The sequence below is a fragment of the Dendrobates tinctorius genome, unplaced genomic scaffold, assembly GCF_039654945.1.
Source record: "Dendrobates tinctorius isolate UK_male_01 unplaced genomic scaffold, ASM3965494v1 ptg000111l, whole genome shotgun sequence".
NCBI lineage: Eukaryota > Metazoa > Chordata > Amphibia > Anura > Dendrobatidae > Dendrobates > Dendrobates tinctorius.
Window position 1 is genome coordinate 25,139,663 of NW_027361779.1, and position 20,389 is coordinate 25,160,051.

At 42.1% G+C, this 20,389-nt stretch overlaps 1 protein-coding gene across 6 annotated transcripts in view; it reads right to left on the minus strand.

The window, feature by feature from the left end:
• ANKRD6 (ankyrin repeat domain 6) overlaps positions 1-20,389 on the minus strand; it is a 238,102-nt gene that overhangs the window by 48,677 nt on the left and 169,036 nt on the right. For all 6 annotated transcript variants that reach the window (XM_073589567.1, XM_073589568.1, XM_073589569.1 and 3 more), the window contains one exon: positions 7,100-7,198. In XM_073589567.1, the coding sequence (XP_073445668.1) occupies positions 7,100-7,198 (99 nt within the window). The remainder of the gene's footprint in view (positions 1-7,099; positions 7,199-20,389) is intronic.

Below are 20,389 nucleotides of genomic sequence, written 5' to 3' on the forward strand. Positions count from 1 at the left end.
CTTCGGGCAATGGATAATCCATCTATGACCCTCAGACAGACCATGTCCCTGTTAGGTTCTCTAACTTCATGCATCCCAGCAGTAAGGTGGGCACAGTTCCATACCAGAACCCTTCAAAACGACGTCTTGATTAATAGCAGGGCCCTTGGAGGCTCCTTACAAGGTCGGATGTGTCTAAGCCCCTCAACTGTTGCATCACTGAGATGGTGGCTTGAGAGCGAGAACCTAGCGTCAGGGGTGCCCTGGATAACACAGATAACCCGTATTATAACCACAGACGCAAGTTCCTTCGGTTGGGGAGCCCATATGGGGGACATAGTGGTACAAGGCCAGTGGGATTCTAATTCTGAAATCTCATCCAACCAGAGAGAACTATTGGCGATAGAGCGGGCAGTCAAGAAACTCATTATCTACCTGCAGGGCCATCATGTGAGGATACACTCGGACAACCAGGTAGCGGTAGCATATGTCAACCACCAAGGTGGAACCCGCTCCAGCGCTCTGATGCAGATAACAGAACGGCTCCTCCAGATAGCAGAGAGAAATTGTCTATCTTTGACCGCGCTCCACATCAGCGGAAAAGACAATGTAAGAGCAGACTTTTTAAGCCGCAAGGCTCTAAGACAAGGAGAATGGGCTTTGAACAAAAATATTTACCGCCAGATTGTCCGCAGATGGGGCCAGCCAGAGGTAGACCTCTTTGCCACCAGAAAAAACAGAAAAGAAAGATTGTTCTGCTCTCTGAACCCCAGGGAAATCCCCTGGCGGTGGATGCCCTACTGATAAGATGGGATTTTTCTCTGGCATACGCCTTCCCACCATTGAATCTTCTTCCTCTGGTAGTCAGGAAGATCAGAGAGGATCAGGCAAGAGTCATACTGATTGCCCCCTTTTGGCCCAGGAGGACCTGGTTCGCATGGTTGAGGACCATGTCGGTAGGCGATCCCTGGGTACTGCCGAACCTTCCGGATCTCCTCTACCAGGGGCCAGTCAGCCACCCACAAGTAGCGGGACTTCATTTGACGGCGTGGTATTTGAAAGGTCACTATTAAAAAATAGAGGGTTCTCCAAGAACTTAATTGACACCCTCCTAAGAAGCAGAAAATTAACCACCACTAATATCTATGCTAGGACCTGGAAACGCTTCCTGTCCACCTTTCACTTTGACATCAGAGATGGAATTCCCACGAAACATATTCTGGAATTTCTCCAGAAAGGTTTCGAATTGGGTCTCTCCACAAGCACGCTAAAAGTACAAGTTTCAGCCTTAGGGGCCCTGTTTGCAGCTGATATTGCAAAAGATTATTGGGTAGCAAGGTTCATCAGAGCAGCGGCCAGATCGAGACCTATACACAAAGACAGATGCGTACCGTGGGACTTAAACTTAGTCCTTACAGCCATGACAGAAAGTCCGTTTGAACCTTTAGATTCCGCCTCACTAAAGATTATATCCCTTAAAACCGCATTCCTGGTAGCAATAACATCCGCACGTAGGGTGAGCGACATACAGGCACTCTCCAGATTGCCTCCTTACACAGAGTTCTTACAGGATAGAGTGATCCTAAGGCCAGATCCAGCATACCTTCCCAAGGTAGCAACACAATTCCACAGGACACAGGAGATAGTTCTGCCTTCCTTCCTCCCTAACCCAACCAACCCTAAAGAGCAGAAACTCCAGGCGTTAGATATTAGAAGATGCTTACTGACATATTTAGCAGCCACGGATCCTTGGAAGAAGGAGAACGCATTATTCCTATCCTTCCAAGGTTCCAGGAAAGGATACAGAGTATCAAAACGCACATTAGCAAGGTGGATTAGGGAGGCTCTCTCTCTTGCCTACACAGCTGGTGGCGGTCCGGCGCCACAGAACCTGAGGGCACATTCCACTCGGGCCATGGCATCATCCTGGGCGGAGAGATCTGGAGTGTCAATTGATCAAATATGTAAGGCGGCCACCTGGTCATCTCCTTCCACCTTTTTTAACCACTATCGGTTAGACATGGGTGCCTCCTCAGACCTCACCTTCGGGCTAAGGGTGCTGCAGGCTGTAGTCCCTCCCTAAGTTAGTTTACATCTCTGTAATTCTCTCGTGGTGCTGTCATGGGAGTCCGAATAAAGTATTAAGTTACGTACCGGTAACGGTATTTTTCGGAAGCCCATGACAGCACCCTTAGTTCCCTCCCTTGTTCACGTATAGGGGTGCACTCCTTTAGAAGATTGTTCATAGAATCACCATATGTGGGAGATGGTATGAAATAATTCGGTTAAATAGGGTAGATAGGTTGTATATATCATATGTTGTGTACTAACCATGGTAGCCTCTCAAGCTCTGTAATCCAACTGATGCGTGGGAGAGGTGCCGCCCTTTTGTATCTGTAGGTTTCCTGTTCCTATAGGGCGGATCCCCTCTCTCGTGGTGCTGTCATGGGCTTCCGAAAAATACCGTTACCGGTACGTAACTTAATACTTTTCTGTCTATGCATAGTGTACACCAAAAGCAGCTAATCAGTGATGTGGGCAGAGTTATACATGGCTTAGCATTCAGGGACGTGCTGGATCTACAGCTGAGAAAACAGTGATTTTATAAAACTGAAGCAACCAGCCCAACAAGTGATATACGGTATATCACTGGATTCAGGGTCTCTGGCCTTACAACATGCTTTCTTTCAGATGAGGCAGAATAATCTGGTGACAAATTCCCTTTAAAAAAAAAACCTCAGATTTTTTTATTTTTATTCTTAGATTTTTTCACTGGTCCCATTTTTTTTTGCATATATGACTTATTTCATTTTTTATTTGGTAGGACGGAGGAACAAAAAGCAGTATTTCTGGCATTGTTTTTGTATCGGAGAGTAATCTTGGTCAAACAGATTACTAAGATCAGAATCCCAGGTTGAAGATGGACTACCATTTCAAACCCTCATGGAAAGTGGCATGTCCAATAGGACGCGGTACGGAAGCACAGCAACACGGCTAATTACTGTGCAAAAGTAGGAATATATATATATGCTTGTCTCTGGCACTTAGTAATTGCCAGTGATAGTTCTTACTGCCTGGTTCTGGAGTTGGAGGTGTAGTTCGTGGTTGCAGTTGGCGCGTGGAGATTTGTTCAGGAGATCGTTGATTGGTGTTTTTGTGCACAGCCTTATCTCCTATTTGGTTTCTCCTTCCTTTTACTCATCTGTGTTCCACTCTGTTTTTTGGTGAATGTATTTTGTATGATTGTTATTTTAATTTATCCATGTTTGTCTTCCTTCCCTTGTTTGTTTGGTTAGTCTTATGCTATACACTTTGGCTTCCCACCTCCCTGTGTGGGGGAGGAGACAGATAAAGATTGATATAAGAGCATAGTTAACAACGTGAACCCTTCGTCTCCACCTTCAGGAGTAATCCGGGGGATAGGGATAGACTAGGGCGCCCCTAATTCTAGAGAGCTGGCTAGCACCCACAATCCCACAAAGGCATTGTGTGACGCTAATTCAGCTCATGCACATTGAGCGATTACAGAATGCTCAGCGTGCATTGTTTACTGCAATCTGCAGTGTAAGCAGTGTATTAAATGATCGTCGAATGATGAAGGTTTACCGATCAGCAGTGGTTTAGTGCCACCGTTCGGTCTCTGGAAATTAACCCTTACAAAGCACACAGGAAAAAAGATCCTTCCCATGAGGGTTTATTAATCTACAAGGCAAGGGGACAGTCAGTAAGTGCAGAATCTGCTAACATAGTACTGTAGTGGCATTAGGGTTATTCTAGGCTGGTTTTGAAGAGGTGGGATTTCAGGCTGCTTTTAAAAGATTCTAAGGTTTGGAGAGCCTGATTGGTTTGGGTAGCAGGTTCCAAAGCATGGGTGATGCATAGCAGAAATCTGATATAGAGTACATGAAACAATTATTGCAAAGTAAATGGCTCTGAGCAATCTGCCAGTGATATAAACCAGGGTCTATGCCTGAGATCCAGGTGAATTTGACCACACTGTTATTTACGGTATGTAATTCAACAGAACAGCTCTCTACTGACTGACATCCAATATATGCCTGCGAGCATTTTACCAATATGGAGTAAAATAGTTACTTTTGTTTGCTGTTTCTTTTTTTATTTTTCAGGGATACACCCAAGTATGGTATATGCAGATCCATTAAGTCTCTTTAGTAGCTTTCTGTCAAATTATAAACTGTGCGATCTTTAAAAGGGTGGTTTGACATCCAAAGTCATTTTCTTCCTAAAGCCCTATTTATTTAGTGCCATAATAACCTAAACTATTTTGTAATAGACTTGAATTAAAAATTTCCTATCCTTCCATCACTGCACTATCTAACTGATTTTCTTTTTCTCTTCCTTTTTGATGATGCTTCGTTTGAGAATCCCAGTCCATGCTGGAGTGCTCAAACGAAACATTAGTGACGCTCGTTTCAGGGGCTGGACTAGTCCCAGCACGATATGCACTGTGCAGCAACAGAGCGGTGTCAAAATACCCAGCATGCAGAGACCTGCGTACCACCGCAAATGACTTCCCCAGTCTCTGCACACTGGCAATTCTGACAACACGCTCTGTTACCGGCATGTTTCTACTGATCTGCATCGGCAGCAGAGAGGGCACTGTCATTGTGCACATTGCACAGTGCATATCATGCTGGGACTAGTCCAGCCCCTGAACTGGTGATGGTGTCTCTGATGATGCTTCGTTTCCGGGAGGGAGCAGGGGCTATGGGAGTAGCCGCAGCCTCTGCCCCCTGCTGATGCTTGGTTTGAGTATCCGAGCATGCACTAGAATTCTCAAATGAAGCATCATAAAAAAAAAATAGCAGATATTGTAGTTAGGTAAGGATAGGAAATTTTTAATTCAATTATATTAGAAAACAGTTTAGATTATGGCACTAAATAGATAGGGATTTAGGAGGAAAATTACTTTGGACTTCAAACCATCTATTTAAGGTTGTGCCCATCCATTGTTCTGATGTGGCATCCACAGGTAGTAGATTAGTATCTCCGATATGTTTATCTACTTACTATATGCATAAACCAAAGCCAATAATGTGAAAAGTATGATTTTTCCTCACCATTACTGTACATATAGTAACGTGCTTTGTACAAGTACTGATATCTGATTCATTTAGGTACAAACGCATTTTATAGAGATCAAATCAAGTATACTTTTAGTTACAGTATTTATTTAGTTTGTGTGTTTAAGGCAAAAACTGTAAAACTGCCACAACGTAAATCGTTCCTTCTGAGTCAGGATGCTTTCACACTGCATTTTGTCTCACGTTTAGTGGTCCCATTGGGGCTTACATCAGAACCGCCCGCAAAATGAGATTTGGGGGTATGCGCCAATGACTATAAAGGTGCTGCAGAGTCAACATGTGCTCTATTGTGCATCATTTTCAGTCATATATGCCTACTGAAGGTGTACACTCAGACGATGTCTACTATGTATAAGTGTCCGCCACCAGTAGGCGAATAAGCCTGAAAATGATACACAACAGAGCACACGTTGACTCTGTCGGCATTATTATAGTCATTGGCCTCATTGGTGCATACGCCCAAATCCCATTTCCAAGGGGGTTCTGACATAAGCCCCGACCAGACCCCTAAGTGTGGGGAAGATTGAAGTGTGATAGGGCTCTGAGATGTGTCATTGAAAAATGAAATACAAAAAGTGTAAATAGAAAAGGAAAAATTGCACAGAATACTTGCTACAATGTGAATTACTAGGATTTGCAATAACATCATGATCAATAAGGTCCCACCAATTCTGAAGGCAAGGAGGGCCAAGCCAAATATCCACTGATCAGTAACAAATGGTAAATCTTACAAATATTCCATCATTTACCACCATTAGAATGCTTCTTAAAAATGGAGAAAGTATATGCAAATAACGGAGAGGGAAAAAAAACAGATAAGCATATGGTAGTTCACAGAAGCACCTCTGAATTTTAAAGGGGTTTTACAAAGATTGAAAATGATCCTCTATCTAAGAATAGGGAATAAGTTACTGTTTACTGTTAGTCTGACCACTAGGACCTGACAATCTGGAGAATGGAATGTGCCTGGTTTTCTCCAGCAGTCCGATAGACAATTAATGAGGTTTGACATCCGCTCCATTCATTCTCTGAATTGGTGGGTGTCCCAGTGGTTGGACTAAAGTGAAAAGGTAATTTTCTACTTTGGTAAAACCATGGTTAATTTCACAATTTTAATTTTACAACATAGGAATAGTTAGAATAAAGTTGCGTATTATGGATTTTACGATTCAGTACAAAGTGACAGATGCCAGGACACGCTGGCATCCAGCCAATACAAAGTAAATAAAGTAAGTAAATGGTTGAGATCTCTGAGTACTAGCAGCTTACAGTAACAATGTATATGTGTTTGGCAGTTAATACTCAACTATAAATGTGAAATATAACTTGTACTTGGAGAACACTGTTGCCTCAAGCACATGGGTGCAAAATGGCGTTGCTGTGTTTGACACCTATAGATTTCTCTGCTGCCCTACTGTACGTCTATATGCCTCTGATGTCTGATTTCATATGAAAGAATGCAGGGATTTTTCTGTCTGATTCTTCTGGGAGAAAATGATTCTGTAGTAAAGCACTATATGGCAGCAGCCTCATAGTAAGAAGCTACAGGGACATTATGTGCCCATGTACACATAGATCCGCTATGGGCCCAAATACAAGAAAGAAAACCAATGTGGCCGCTGGAACAAGGTCCTGCAAGTCTTTTAGATCATCTCTACTTTGAATGTATAATTGAAGAAGTCCCTGCCCCCTCCCCGCCTCTTGTCGGATTGAACATGAAGAGGAAGCCAAGATCATCTGCATCCTGGACTACATCTTCTTGTTCGATCTGTCCGAATTCAGAGACAGTGATGCCAGCGCTGATTGGGCGCCGATGTCTCAACAATCGTACGATAGTCCTAGGACGGCGAGTGAGTATAGATTTTTTTATTTTATCAGGGCCACACATTTAGATCAAGAAGGGGTTGTCCAAGTGGTGGAGTGGACAACCCTTTTAAGGTCTTGAGAGATTGCAGGACTTTCTCATAGAATAAATATGAACGTTAGCAGTATTTAAGCTTTCCATTTTTACTTACATCATCCTGAACGTTCAGGTCGCACCCAGCCTTTAGCAGGATCTGCACCACATTAACATGTCCTTTATTAGCTGCCAGGTGTAAGGGGGTGCGCCCATGCTGTATAAAGAAAGCAGAAAAAAAAAATGAAAGTGAGATCACCCAAACAACAGAAAAATAGTTTTACACTTATTAGACTTTTATAATATTTAACTGCAGGAATATTGAGCTTTTAGGTATAAAAAAAAGCTTTATAAAATTTGAGAGTTACTGTAGACTCTTGCACCATTTTGGCAGCAACACTGTTTATTTCTTAGCAGACAGCATTAAGATATTTCTGGAACTGAGCATTTGGCTAATGATTATTACAGTACTAATCCTTTACATTTAGTGACTGCATAGAGAACATCTATTCACAATCATGTTTTTTGTCCTGTATAAATTGCTCCATTACAATGGTAGCATTCTTAGGATTAGTCGGCTGCCCTCCCGACCCAAGCATGGCAGAGCTTCATATACAGTGGTGTGAAAAAGTGTTTGTTCCTTCCTGATTTCTTATACTTTTGCATGTTTGTGACACTTAAATGTTTCAGATCACCAAACAAATTTAAATATTAGGCAAACATAACACAAGTAATCACAAATTGCAGTTTTTAAATGAAGGTCTTTATTATTAAGGGAAAAAGAAATCCAAACCTACAGGGCCCTGTGTAAAAAAATAGACCGCTATGGTGCAGCATCCATTATCATCTATAACATAAGTGGCTCATGAAAAGCTCACATATGTCCTTCGTGTAATAAATACATGCTACAACTGAAAGGGTAATAGTCTTTTCATTAAAAGTTGAAAAAAGACTGCAGAACAACTTGGTCTCAAGTTTATTTTCTAGATTTCACGTTTTTTTCCTTCAGCCAGAAACTTGCATTTCTCCAAATTGTAGGCGGCGGGGATACCGCCGGGAAGCCTGCCAATACCATATTGGTAGTACTTCCTTTCCCACACTTCCCATGATGTGTTGCAATATCCTCAGGAGAGCTACTAGAGGAGTTTGTAATCAAGTCAACTTCTGCAGTACTACTCTCCTCTGCCCACACTGCCAGAAATGAGAGCTGACAGCTGTCAGTTGATCACACTCGGTTCTGCTGTGCTCCAGCACACCATCACTCTGCAGTGAGGAGAACAAACTGTTGGTCATATGCTCTTCTTATTGTGCTGCTGCCTGCTAATGATCGCTCAACATTAGCAAGAGGAGAAAGTACACAACACCAAGAAATACTCTTTCTGGTCATGCCCACTTGGACTTAAAACAATTAACTGTTTAGGTGCCAAACACTTTGATCGCTAATACAGTGGGGTAAAAAAGTATTTAGTCAGTCAGAAATAGTGCAAGTTCCACCACTTAAAAAGATGAGAGGGGTCTGTAATTTACATCATAGGTAGACCTCAACTATGGGAGACAAACTGAGAAAAAAAAATCCAGAAAATCACATTGTCTGTTTTTTTTTCATTTTATTTGCATATTATGGTGGAAAATAAGTATTTGGTCAGAAACAAAATTTCATCTCAATACTTTGTGATATATCCTTTGTTGGCAATGACAGAGGTCAAACGTTTTCTGTAAGTCTTCACAAGGTTGCCACACACTGTTGTTGGTATGTTGGCCCATTCCTCCATGCAGATCTCCTCTAGAGCAGTGATGTTTTTGGCTTTTCACTTGGCAACACGGACTTTCAACTCCCTCCAAATGTTTTCTATAGGGTTGAGATCTGGAGACTGGCTAGGCCACTCCAGGACCTTGAAATGCTTCTTACGAAGCCACTCCTTCGTTGCCCTGGCGGTGTGCTTTGGATCATTGTCATGTTGAAAGACCCAGCCACGTTTCATCTTCAATGCCCTTGCTGATGGAAGGAGGTTTGCACTCAAAATCTCACGATACATGGCCCCATTCATTCTTTCATGTACCCGGATCAGTCGTCCTGGCCCCTTTGCAGAGAAACAGCCCAAAGGATTATGTTTCCACCACCATGCTTTACAGTAGGTATGGTGTTTGATGGATGCAACTCAGTATTCTTTTTCCTCCAAACACGACAAGTTGTGTTTCTACCAAACAGTTCCAGTTTGGTTTCATCAGACCATAGGACATTCTCCCAAAACTCCTCTGGATCATCCAAATGCTCTCTAGCAAACTTCAGACGGGCCCGGACATGTACAGGCTTAAGCAGTGGGACACGTCTGGCACTGCAGGATCTGAGTCCATGGTGGCGTAGTGTGTTACTTATGGTAGGCCTTGTTACATTGGTCCCAGCTCTCTGCAGTTCATTCACTAGGTCCCCCCGCGTGGTTCTGGGATTTTTGCTCACCGTTCTTGTGATCATTCTGACCCCACGGGGTGGGATTTTGCGTGGAGCACCAGATCGAGGGAGATTATCAGTGGTCTTGTATGTCTTCCATTTTCTAATTATTGTTCCCACAGTTGATTTCTTCACTCCAAGCTGGTTGGCTATTGCAGATTCAGTCTTCCCAGCCTGGTGCAGGGCTACAATTTTGTTTCTGGTGTCCTTTGACAGCTCTTTGGTCTTCACCATAGTGGAGTTTGGAGACAGACTGTTTGAGGGTGTGCACAGGTGTCTTTTTATACTGATAACAAGTTTAAACAGGTGCCATTACTACAGGTAATGAGTGGAGGAAAGAGGAGACTCTTAAAGAAGAAGTTACAGGTCTGTGAGAGCCAGAAATCTTGATTGCTTGTTTCTGACCAAATACTTATTTTCCACCATAATATGCAAATAAAATGAAAAAAAAACAGACAATGTGATTTTCTGGAATTTTTTTTCTCAGTTTGTCTCCCATAGTTGAGGTCTACCTATGATGTAAATTACAGACGCCTCTCATCTTTTTAAGTGGTGGAACTTGCACTATTGCTGACTGACTAAATACTTTTTTGCCCCACTGTATCTCCGCAATGGTGAGACAAATTAAAAAAAAAACTTTTCTTTTCTGTAGCACCTATTATATCATGTGTCCAGTTAAACCTGAAACACTTGTGGTGAAAGGTCCTCTTTAACGATGCCTCACTCTGGGCTAGCGAGCGCCGTTAATCACAATCGGGGAAAGTCACCAAGATGCAACTTGATGAAACTTAACAGTGCACTGAGACCTTGGCCATGCTAAGGGTGTACCAAAGCCCCTTTATTTGTATTTAAAATAAAGTGAAATCCCTTACATTACTGTAGAACAAGTTGACTATTCATTTCAGAGGTGACAGGCTACCTTTAAATTAAATAAGTTGTTTGAAAGTATAGTTCTCTTTGCAGCTAGTCTAAGTCTTTACCTAGATCCTACTGTACTCTGTGTGTTTTCTGATTATACACAGAGCTCCATCAGCTGTGCAACCCCTTTTTGGAGATGGAAATTTCATTCTCCAGCAGGACCTGGCACCTGTCCACACTGCCAAAAGTACCAATATCTGGTTCAAAAACAAGAGTATCACTGTGCTTGATAGGTCAGCAAACTCATCTCACCTTAACCCCATAGAGAATCTATGGGGTATTGTGAACAGGAAGATGAGAGACACCAGACCCAACAATGCAGACGAGCTGAAGGCTGCTATCAAAGCAACCTGGGCTTCCATAACACCTCAGCAGTGCCACAGGCTGATCGCCTCCATGCCACACCGCATTGATGCAGTAATTGATGCCAAAGGAGCCCCGACCAAGTATTGAGTACATTTACTGAATATACATTTCAGTAGGCCAACATTTCAGATTTTAAAATAATTTTTCATGCTGGTGTTATAAAGTATTATAATTTACTCAGATAATGACTTTTAGGTTTTCATTGTAAGCCATAATTATTATTATTATATTATTCATTTTTATAGCGCCATTTATTCTGTGGCGCTTTACATGTGAAAAAGGGGCATACAAAGACAAGTACAATAAACATGAGCAATACAAGGCACACACAAGTACTGTACAGAAGGAGAGAGGACCCTGCTGGCGAGGGCTCACAGACTACAGGGGATGGGTGAGGATACACTAGGAGAGGGTAGAGCTGGTCGTGCGGCGGATGAGTAGACTGAAGATCACTGCAGGTTTTAGGCTTTCCGGAAGAGGTGGGTCTTCAGAAATAAACACTTGAAATAGATCACTCTGTTTGTAAAGATTCTATATGAGTTTCACTTCTTGTATTGAAGAACTGAAATAAATTAACTTATTGATGAAATTCTAATTTTGTGAGAAGCACTTGTACACTATAGATACTTTAACACAATGCAGAAAATAATGGTGACCCCCCTCAGAACACAACTGGTTAGCAGGCAGAGTTATCGTATTCACCTCCTGTCTAACAAATTTTGGTTTCAGATTACAATAACAGATCTAAATAGTGACCTTTAGCTGAGTGTCAAATAATTGACATAACCACAGCGAGGTGCATTTCCTGTTCACGGCACCTGGAAAGGATCCAGGCCTAGGTTTCAGGTATCACTGTTACAATTAGGATCGTATTGTCTCTAGGCAACAGAGGAAAGGTAGACTGTCAAATGACTCACCGCCATGAGCAGCTGATCATGTAGATATGGGCTCAGACAGGTTTCTCAGTCAGAGGGCCAAACCATTCTAGATATATCAAAAGCAATAAGCCAACAACATCCAGTCTAAGGGCTTGTGCTCACCACTGTAAAAATTGATCCAAGAAAAAATATTGCAACATGCACCAGTGTATGCATCCGATTATAGGAATGCACTCCGCCATTCATGTCTATGGGTCTGTGGAAATAAATTGGACTGTACTTGATGACATAATGGAGAAGATGGAGATTTTCTATTCTCCTCATCTGAGAAAATCGGATCACGCTGTGATCAATCTCAGGGTGTAATTATTATAACTAGCCCGATTTTCTCAGATGAGAAAATCTACGCTCGTGTGACCCCAGTCTAATGGCTAGATCTGCATGCAAGATAGTGCGTAAAAATGGAATATGGTAAATGCTGAAAAGTTATCAGAATATGTTAGTACTGTGCTTAATAAATGATATTACTACATTTATCCTATTCTAAACATAGGCATTGTGCAATCTTGCCAACTTTTAGGCCATGTTCACATGTTGCGAAAAAAATCCTCTGTGGATTTAGCCATTGCAAACTTTACCGCACTCCATAACGAAGCCGTGAATAATGTGAATTCCGCAATGAGAGTCCACAAAAGAATGAGCACGCTGCTGATTTGAAATTTGCAACAAGCCTTTATTTTTAATCAGATTTTTTTTTCTACAATGTGTGAATGGGATTTTTAAAAACCCATTTACAGGTACTGTACTGTAAATTGCTGTGGATGAGAGGAGTGGAATCTGTAAGGCCATGCCACCTCCATGCTTCTGTCATCTCTTTCACCTCCCGTGGAGATTTGCTAACCCTTATAGGTGTCCCTTTTCCTAGTTTATTTTTATTTACCGTATTTTACTAGCTTTTATAGCAACATTCATTTCCACAGCGCTTTACAAGCACTATATTATGGAATCACTGTACTCATTGGGGCTCACAATGTCTTTGTACTGTGGGATAAAACCAGAGAACCCGGAGAATACTAGATACAGAGGTATTGGAAATTGCATGGTAGTATTTGCTCACTGGTGAGAACCCCGGCATCACCATAGATTGGCTAGCAAAGGTTCAAGACACTCTAAAATCTAATGGATTCATTCTGAAATAACAGTCGATGACAGTAACCCGCCTAAAAAAATAGTACTCATTACTGATGTCACCGATGCATTCAGTCTGGGTTTCCTTCTGATTTAGTCATTGTTCCCTTTTGGTCAGTGCTGTCTTTCATGTGTTCCATGTAGGTCAGTTTTAACCTATAATTACATACAAACAGATGTGTATAACAACATCTTGGAGTATTCTAAGACTGTCCCAACTACTTCATCATATCCAGACCTAGATTGTTATCCTTTTCAGGGGCCTATTTACAAATCTGAAGGGGTCATGTCTGTGGTCTAAATTTACAGGTGTGTTTCAGTAATCAGTGGAATTTGCCAGTTTGGGTTAGATGGAAAAGAGAAGTAAGGAGAACATCCACAATCAGACGCATGTAATGACAACATGACACGGGTAATTTGCTGGATTTATAAAGGAGCTGTCACGCATTCTGACATGTTGCTATAGTAAATCCTTCTATCGTCCATGACATCTATACTTAGCACTGTTGTGAAGTTCTTTCGTCTTTCCTTATGTATAAATAAGGCCTGGCCTATATAGTAAATAGACTTTCAATACAGCAACAAAGGAAAGAGCACTTCTGCATTGAGAGGTGAGCAGCATCCATGATGACGCACATATCTGCGAGATACGGCACAATCAGTAGGTATAGTACACATAACCTACTATAGTGAATAATACCCTTTCAATGATTTTAATTATGGTGATAAAGCTGTAGAACAAAGCCAGACCTGACACCCATAATGTGGTGGTGCACCATCTTGCCGAGCATTCCTACATGAACAGTTTCCTGGAAAGTGGATTGGTCGTGGTGGGCCAGTTGAATGGCTACCAAGGTCTCCCGATCTGACCCCCTTAGACTTTTATCTTTGGGGTTATCTGAAGGCAATTGTCTATGCTGTGAAGATACGACATGTGCAGCATCTGAAACAATGGATTCTGGAAGCCTGTGCTAGCATTTCTTCTGTGATGTTGCTATCAGTCTGTCAAGAGTGGGAGAAGAGGGTTGCAATGACAATCCAACACAATGGGCAGCACTTTGAACACATTTTATAAGTGGTCATAAACTTGTAAATAACTCATGAAAGAATAAAGCTACGTTAAAACCAAGCACACCATTGTTTTTCTTGTGAAATTCTCAATAAGTTTGATGTGTCACATGACCCTCTTCCCATTGAAGAAAATAAAGCTGGATCCAAAATGGCCGCCATGGTCACCACCCATCTTGAAAAGTTTCCCCCCACCATTTACTAATGTGCCACAAACAGGAGGTTGATATCACCAACCATTCCCATTTTATTTAGGTGTATCCATATAAATGGCCCACCCTGTAGTATAAGTGATCAAGCAATGGAAAGTTCAAGCCCACTAACTGGACTAAAGAATCAAGCAAAAATAAAAATGTATAAAAGATTAAATAACCTTTCTCCTTACAAGATAAATTGCATAAAACAAATAATAATTTGGTATTGTTGTGTTCTAAAAAGTCTGATCTATTAAAAATATAAAATTATTTAAATAACACCATTTTTCAATAGTTGTATAAGGCCGGTTTCACATTCGCGCTTTTGAGCGCAGCGGCGGCCTGTGCACGCACAGGCCGCAACAGGTTGCGCTCAGGTTGCGCTCAGGTTGCAACAGGTTGCGTTTGGCGCTGCTCGGCGCACCGTCAAAAGGACGCATGCGCCGCCAAACGCAGACTGTGCGCAGACTGCGCACGGCCTGCGCCCTCTGTGATGAAGATAGGGGACGCATGACGCATGCAACGTCATGCGCCCGGAGGCGGAGATACTGGTGGAGGCGGGGCAGGGGCGGGGCTTAGCGGCGGCCGTGCGCAGGCCGTCGCTGCGCTCAAAAGCGCGAATGTGAAACCGGCCTAATTCCCCCAACCCCGCAAAAAAAGGAAAATAACAAGCGATCAAAATGTCATATGAACCCCAAAATGGTATCAATAAACATATCAGCTCCGGACACCCGAAACAAGCCCTCGCTCAGCTCAATCAACGTAGGGGGTTTCAGAAAATGGTGACAAACAATTTTTATTTATTACTAATTTCAGAATTTTACAATGATAAAAATAACTTGACAAGTTTAGAATTGCCGTCATCTTACTGACCTGAAAAATTATGTAGCCACGTCATATTTACCACAGAATAATAAACGCCGTAAAAACAAAATTCAAAAAACAGTGATGGAACCACATTTTTTTTTGCAGTTTCACTACACTTGGATTTTTTGTCATTTTTCAGTACGTCATATAAAATTAAAATTAATAGTGTAATACAAAACTACAATTTGTCCAGAAAAAAAAAACACGCCCTTCTATGGCTCAGAAAAGTGAGACTGTCATGGCTCTTGGAATCAGGGGAGGAAAAATCGAAAGCGCAAAAACAAAAAGATGCCTGAGTCAATAAGGAGTTAAAGAAGTGGTCAGAAGCAAAACCAAGTAAAGCAAAGTTCATTCTAGCGTACCTTGCACAGACTACGTCTCCACAATACTGGGTGAGCTATTGTGTGTGGACTGCTGCCATTTGTGTGACAATGATGCATTTTAGTCCAAGTCACATCCTGGTAAGAAATTGTATAACTTCTTCTGGCTGTTTAACAATATGTTGCCTTTAGCAACAAGTATTAATTATTTATTAAAGTGTAGCTGTCACTAACAGGACCGTCATGAGCAACAGACGTGTCAAATGTTATTGTTAACCATATTTTTGAACTATGATAGGCACTTTTTGCCAAGAAAGACATATTGCTGAGAAATCCCTGCTTCTTATCCTATCCAACCATAGCTGCACAGTTCTCGCTATCCTGCACTGATCTATACGTAGGTTACAGCATATCTCCCAACCGACCCACTTCAGCAGGACTGTCTTGCTTTGAGGGCTCTGTCCTGCCATGTCAGAGCTTTGTCCCGGCTTCTAAATACTCACCTCTTGAGATGGGCAGACACCTGGATGTTCGAGTGTGGCTGAACAGACAAAAGGTTCGGGTTTAGGTGCCAAAACAGTACCCGGTAGAGTTGAGCGGCTTTGGTCGGATCGGGTTTCATGAAACAAAATTTGTTTCAGATGAAACTGGTCCGACTAGGGCAAAAAAAGTCGGAGTTTCGTCCGAAACCCGACCCCAATGCAAGTCAATGGGGATTAAAAGTCGGCATTGAGTGGATGAATGTCATCCGCTCAATGCTGACTTTTATTTCCCATTGACTTGCATTGGGGTCGGGTTTCGGACGAAACACCGACTTTTTTTGCCCTAGTCGGACCAGTTTCATCTGAAACAAATTTTGTTTCATGAAATCCGATCCAACCAAACTCGCTCAACTCTAGTACCCGGACCTGAAACGGATCCTCATTCACATGAATGGGGTGCCCGAACATCCAGTGTTTGCACTGGATCTGATTGGCGGGGAAATCGTCACTGCCGGTCAGACAGCTTTGGTTCCCACACTGTCAAAAGACAGTGTGAGCCCGCAGCTGTGATATCGGAGGTATACTGATGAACACTCATATGAACAGCTCCTGTTCCCACTGTTATTAGTGGCAGCAGGCATAAGCTGATGGGAGCAGTAGTCCTATCAGCTGAAACCAGTGACTGGAGATAAACTTTATACCTCCGATCAGAGCTGTGCGCTCACGCGTGGGAATCGGGTTTGTTTGACAGCCGCTCAGAAACAGTGTTTGCTGCGCTGTCATGCACATGACAGCGCAACAAACATCCAGTGTTTGAGGAGCTGAACCAAAACAGTAATATGGACTTACTGGTGAAGTCCGTGTTCGGTGTCCGTTACTGTTTGCCCATCTCTTCTCATCTCTCTCCAACATCTTAATTTCTCCGCCTCCACAGTGCTACTCTATGCTTAGTGCATAAATTAATAATATTCACCTCTTTTTCTCCTGTAATCAGGTCTCCCCAGGACTACAAACTTGCATCTCATGGTTCATAGGCACCAGCTTTATCTATGAGCCACAGCTCATGAGGATCCACATTAGAGAATTTGGTAAACTTGAGCTACAGTGCCTACAAGTAGTATTCAACCCCCTGCAGATTTAGCAGGTTTACACATTAGGAATTAACTTGGCATTGTGACATTTGGACTGTAGATCAGCCTGGAAGTGTGAAATGCACTGCAGCAAAAAAGAATGTTATTTCTTTGTTTAATTTTTTTTTAAATTGTGAAAAGTTTATTCAGAGGGTCATTTATTATTCAACCCCTCAAACCACCAGAATTCTGTTTGGTTCCCCTAAAGTATTAAGAAATATTTCAGGCACAAAGAACAATGAGCTTCACATGTTTGGATTAATTATCTCTTTTTCCAGCCTTTTCTGACTATTTAAGACCCTTCCCAAACTTGTGAACAGCACTCATACATGGTCAACATGGGAAAGACAAAGGAGCATTCCAAGGCCATCAGAGACAAGATCGTGGAGGGTCACAAGGCTGGCAAGGGGTACAAAACCCTTTCCAAGGAGTTGGGCCTACCTGTCTCCACTGTTGGGAGCATCATCCGGAAGTGGAAGGCTTATGGAACTACTGTTAGCCTTCCACGGCCTGGACAGCATTTGAAAGTTTCCTCCCGTGTCGAGGCCAGGCTTGTCCGAAGAGTCAAGGCTAACCCAAGGACAACAAGGAAGGAGCTCCGGGAAGATCTCATGGCAGTGGGGACATTGGTTTCAGTCAATACCATAAGTAACGTACTCCACCGCAATGGTCTCCGTTCCAGACGAGCCCGTAATGTACCTTTACTTTCAAAGCGTCATGTCAAGGCTCGTCTACAGTTTGCTCATGATCACTTGGAGGACTCTGAGACAGACTGGTTCAAGGTTCTCTGGTCTGATGAGACCAAGATCGAGATCTTTGGTGCCAACCACACACGTGACGTTTGGAGACTGGATGGCACTGCATACGACCCCAAGAATACCATCCCTACAGTCAAGCATGGTGGTGGCAGCATCATGCTGTGGGGCTGTTTCTCAGCCAAGGGGCCTGGCCATCTGGTCTGCATCCATGGGAAGATGGATAGCACGGCCTACCTGGAGATTTTGGCCAAGAACCTCCGCTCCTCCATCAAGGATCTTAAGATGGGTCGTCATTTCATCTTCCAACAAGACAATGACCCAAAGCACACAGCCAACAAAACCAAGGCCTGGTTCTAGAGGCAAAAAATCAAGGTGTTGGAGTGGCCTAGTCAGTCTCCTGACCTTAACCCAATTGAAAACTTGTGGAAGGAGCTCAAGATTAAAGTCCACATGAGACACCCAAAGAACCTAGATAACTTGGAGAAGATCTGCATGGAGGAGTGGGCCAAGATAACTCCAGAGACCTGTGCCGGCCTGATCAGGTCTTATAAAAGACGATTATTAGCTGTAATTGCAAACAAGGGTTATTCCACAAAATATTAAACCTAGGGGTTGAATAATAATTGACCCACACTTGTATGTTTAAAATTTATTAAAATTTAACTGAGCAACATAACTTTTTGGTTTGTAAGATTTATGCATCTGTTAATAAATCCTGCTCTTGTGTGAAGTTTGAAGGCTCTAACTTATTTGCATCTTATCAAACCTGCTAAATCTGCAGGGGGTTGAATACTACTTGTAGGCACTGTATATTGCAGGCAGTGAACCCAGAAAGATTATGTATGTAGATAGAAATATATTGTATAAAACAATGTATTTCTATGTTCCCTGTGTACTGAGGCGAATATAAAGTCACACTTTTTTTTGTCTAAAAAACTACTATAAATAATAAAAAACAATTACAAAAAAGCATTTACTTTTTTTAAGTCTCCCCTGTAATTAAACCCACAACCCTTAACATTACAGGCAGGAACTAAAGCTATTTAGCCGCAGGCTCTGGTGATGTAGTGGGAGAATATTCAGTACTTGATCTGTATTGCAGGCTCTGACTCCACAGGCAGATTGTACTGATACATTGTAAACAGCAGTGTATTTCTATGATGCTGTAGAATAAAAAAAAAATTATCCTACAAAATTACTAAAAAAAAAAGAAAAGCACTTTATAAATGACAATATTTTAAGTGTTTTTTTTTTTTTAAATAATGAACATCACACATTATCAGCAAATAACAGACATATTTTGTAACCCAGTAATCGTAACAACCCGCACAACACAGCAATTAAATTATTTACGGGGATTGGTAAATGGCATAAACAAAATGACGTGACTGATTTTTTTCTCTATTAATCCCGTAAAAAAGTATTAAAAATGTATCGCTGAGGCCGTGTTCACATGTAGCGTAAGTGCTTAACTTTGTTCTAGCTTTTTTTTTCTGCAGATGCCCTCACCAGACAACGCAATAACAATCTTCTCTGTTTACTGTGTGTTGGCTACGTTTCTTTTATGTGTGTTTGTCAATATTTGATGCATTTTTGGTGCAAATTTGAAGCCGCTTTTTTACAGAAAAGTTTTAACTCGACACTTAAAAATGTAACAGTGTAACAGTGTTTTTTTCTTTATGCGTTTTTTCAGAAGAAGCCGGTCAAGAAAAAAAATCACCAAAACTGCAGAGTTCATCAACGTCTTTAGACCCACAGTGGGCAGAGATTTCATGAAATCACATCCACTTTTCTTAGGCATTTAAGAGCATGTTCACATGCAGCGTAAATGCTGCGTTTAACTGTCCAGGCAGAGTGGATGTGATTTCATGAAAACTGTACCCGAAAACTTTACACGCTGTGCGTCTAAAGACGCAACTGTGCTGTGCAGTTTTGGTGATTTTCTTTCTAACTGCAGTTACTTTTTTAAGTGCAGAATCAAAGTTTTTCTCTACTGTAAAAAAAAAAAAAAAAACTCATTAAAAACGCGGGTTCGCATCTGCACCAGAAACGCATCAAATAAGGGTGAAAAGGGTCTAAAAAAATGCAGCAATAACCCGAGAAGATTTTTATTATGTAGTTTGGCGTGGACACAAGCCACAAAGCTGGAAAGATGACATTCATATTATTTCTCCAAGGCAAAAACAACCTATTGTGTGTGTGTAGATAAAGGTCTTCAAACACATCAGATTAAAGTAGGCTGGACCCAACGACATTAACACGTTTGGTCAACATTCTCACTGTATGGGGGCCAAATTGGATAGTCAAGGAAAATGAAGATCCAGTAAGTCCGATTTTGGACTGCTGATTAGTGATGAGGGAACGTGCTTGGATGCAGTGTTATCTGAGCATGACTGGGTGCTAACCGAGGGACTTTGATGTGCTCGAATAATATGTTCGAGTCCCTTTGCCTGCATATTGTAGTGCAGCGGTGTCCACACTGTGCAGTGATGAGGCAGTGACCCAAGCAAGTTCAAAACAAAATGTGTTTTAATGTCCAACAAAACTCACACAGTGTACAGCATGCTGTATCCTTCTGTATCCACTTCTGAGCACATCCTGGGGGACACACAGCAACCCTCACATATGACATCGGTCACTGTCTCACATACCCCCCTCTGTTCAAACGTGTGGGGTTGAACATTTGTTACCATACAGGGGGCCCGTGACAGGGCATCGGCTCTTCACTGTGATTTCCTCGCCCGATTTTCCACTGAGAAAACTGAAGTTCTGTAGGGACAGGAACCATCT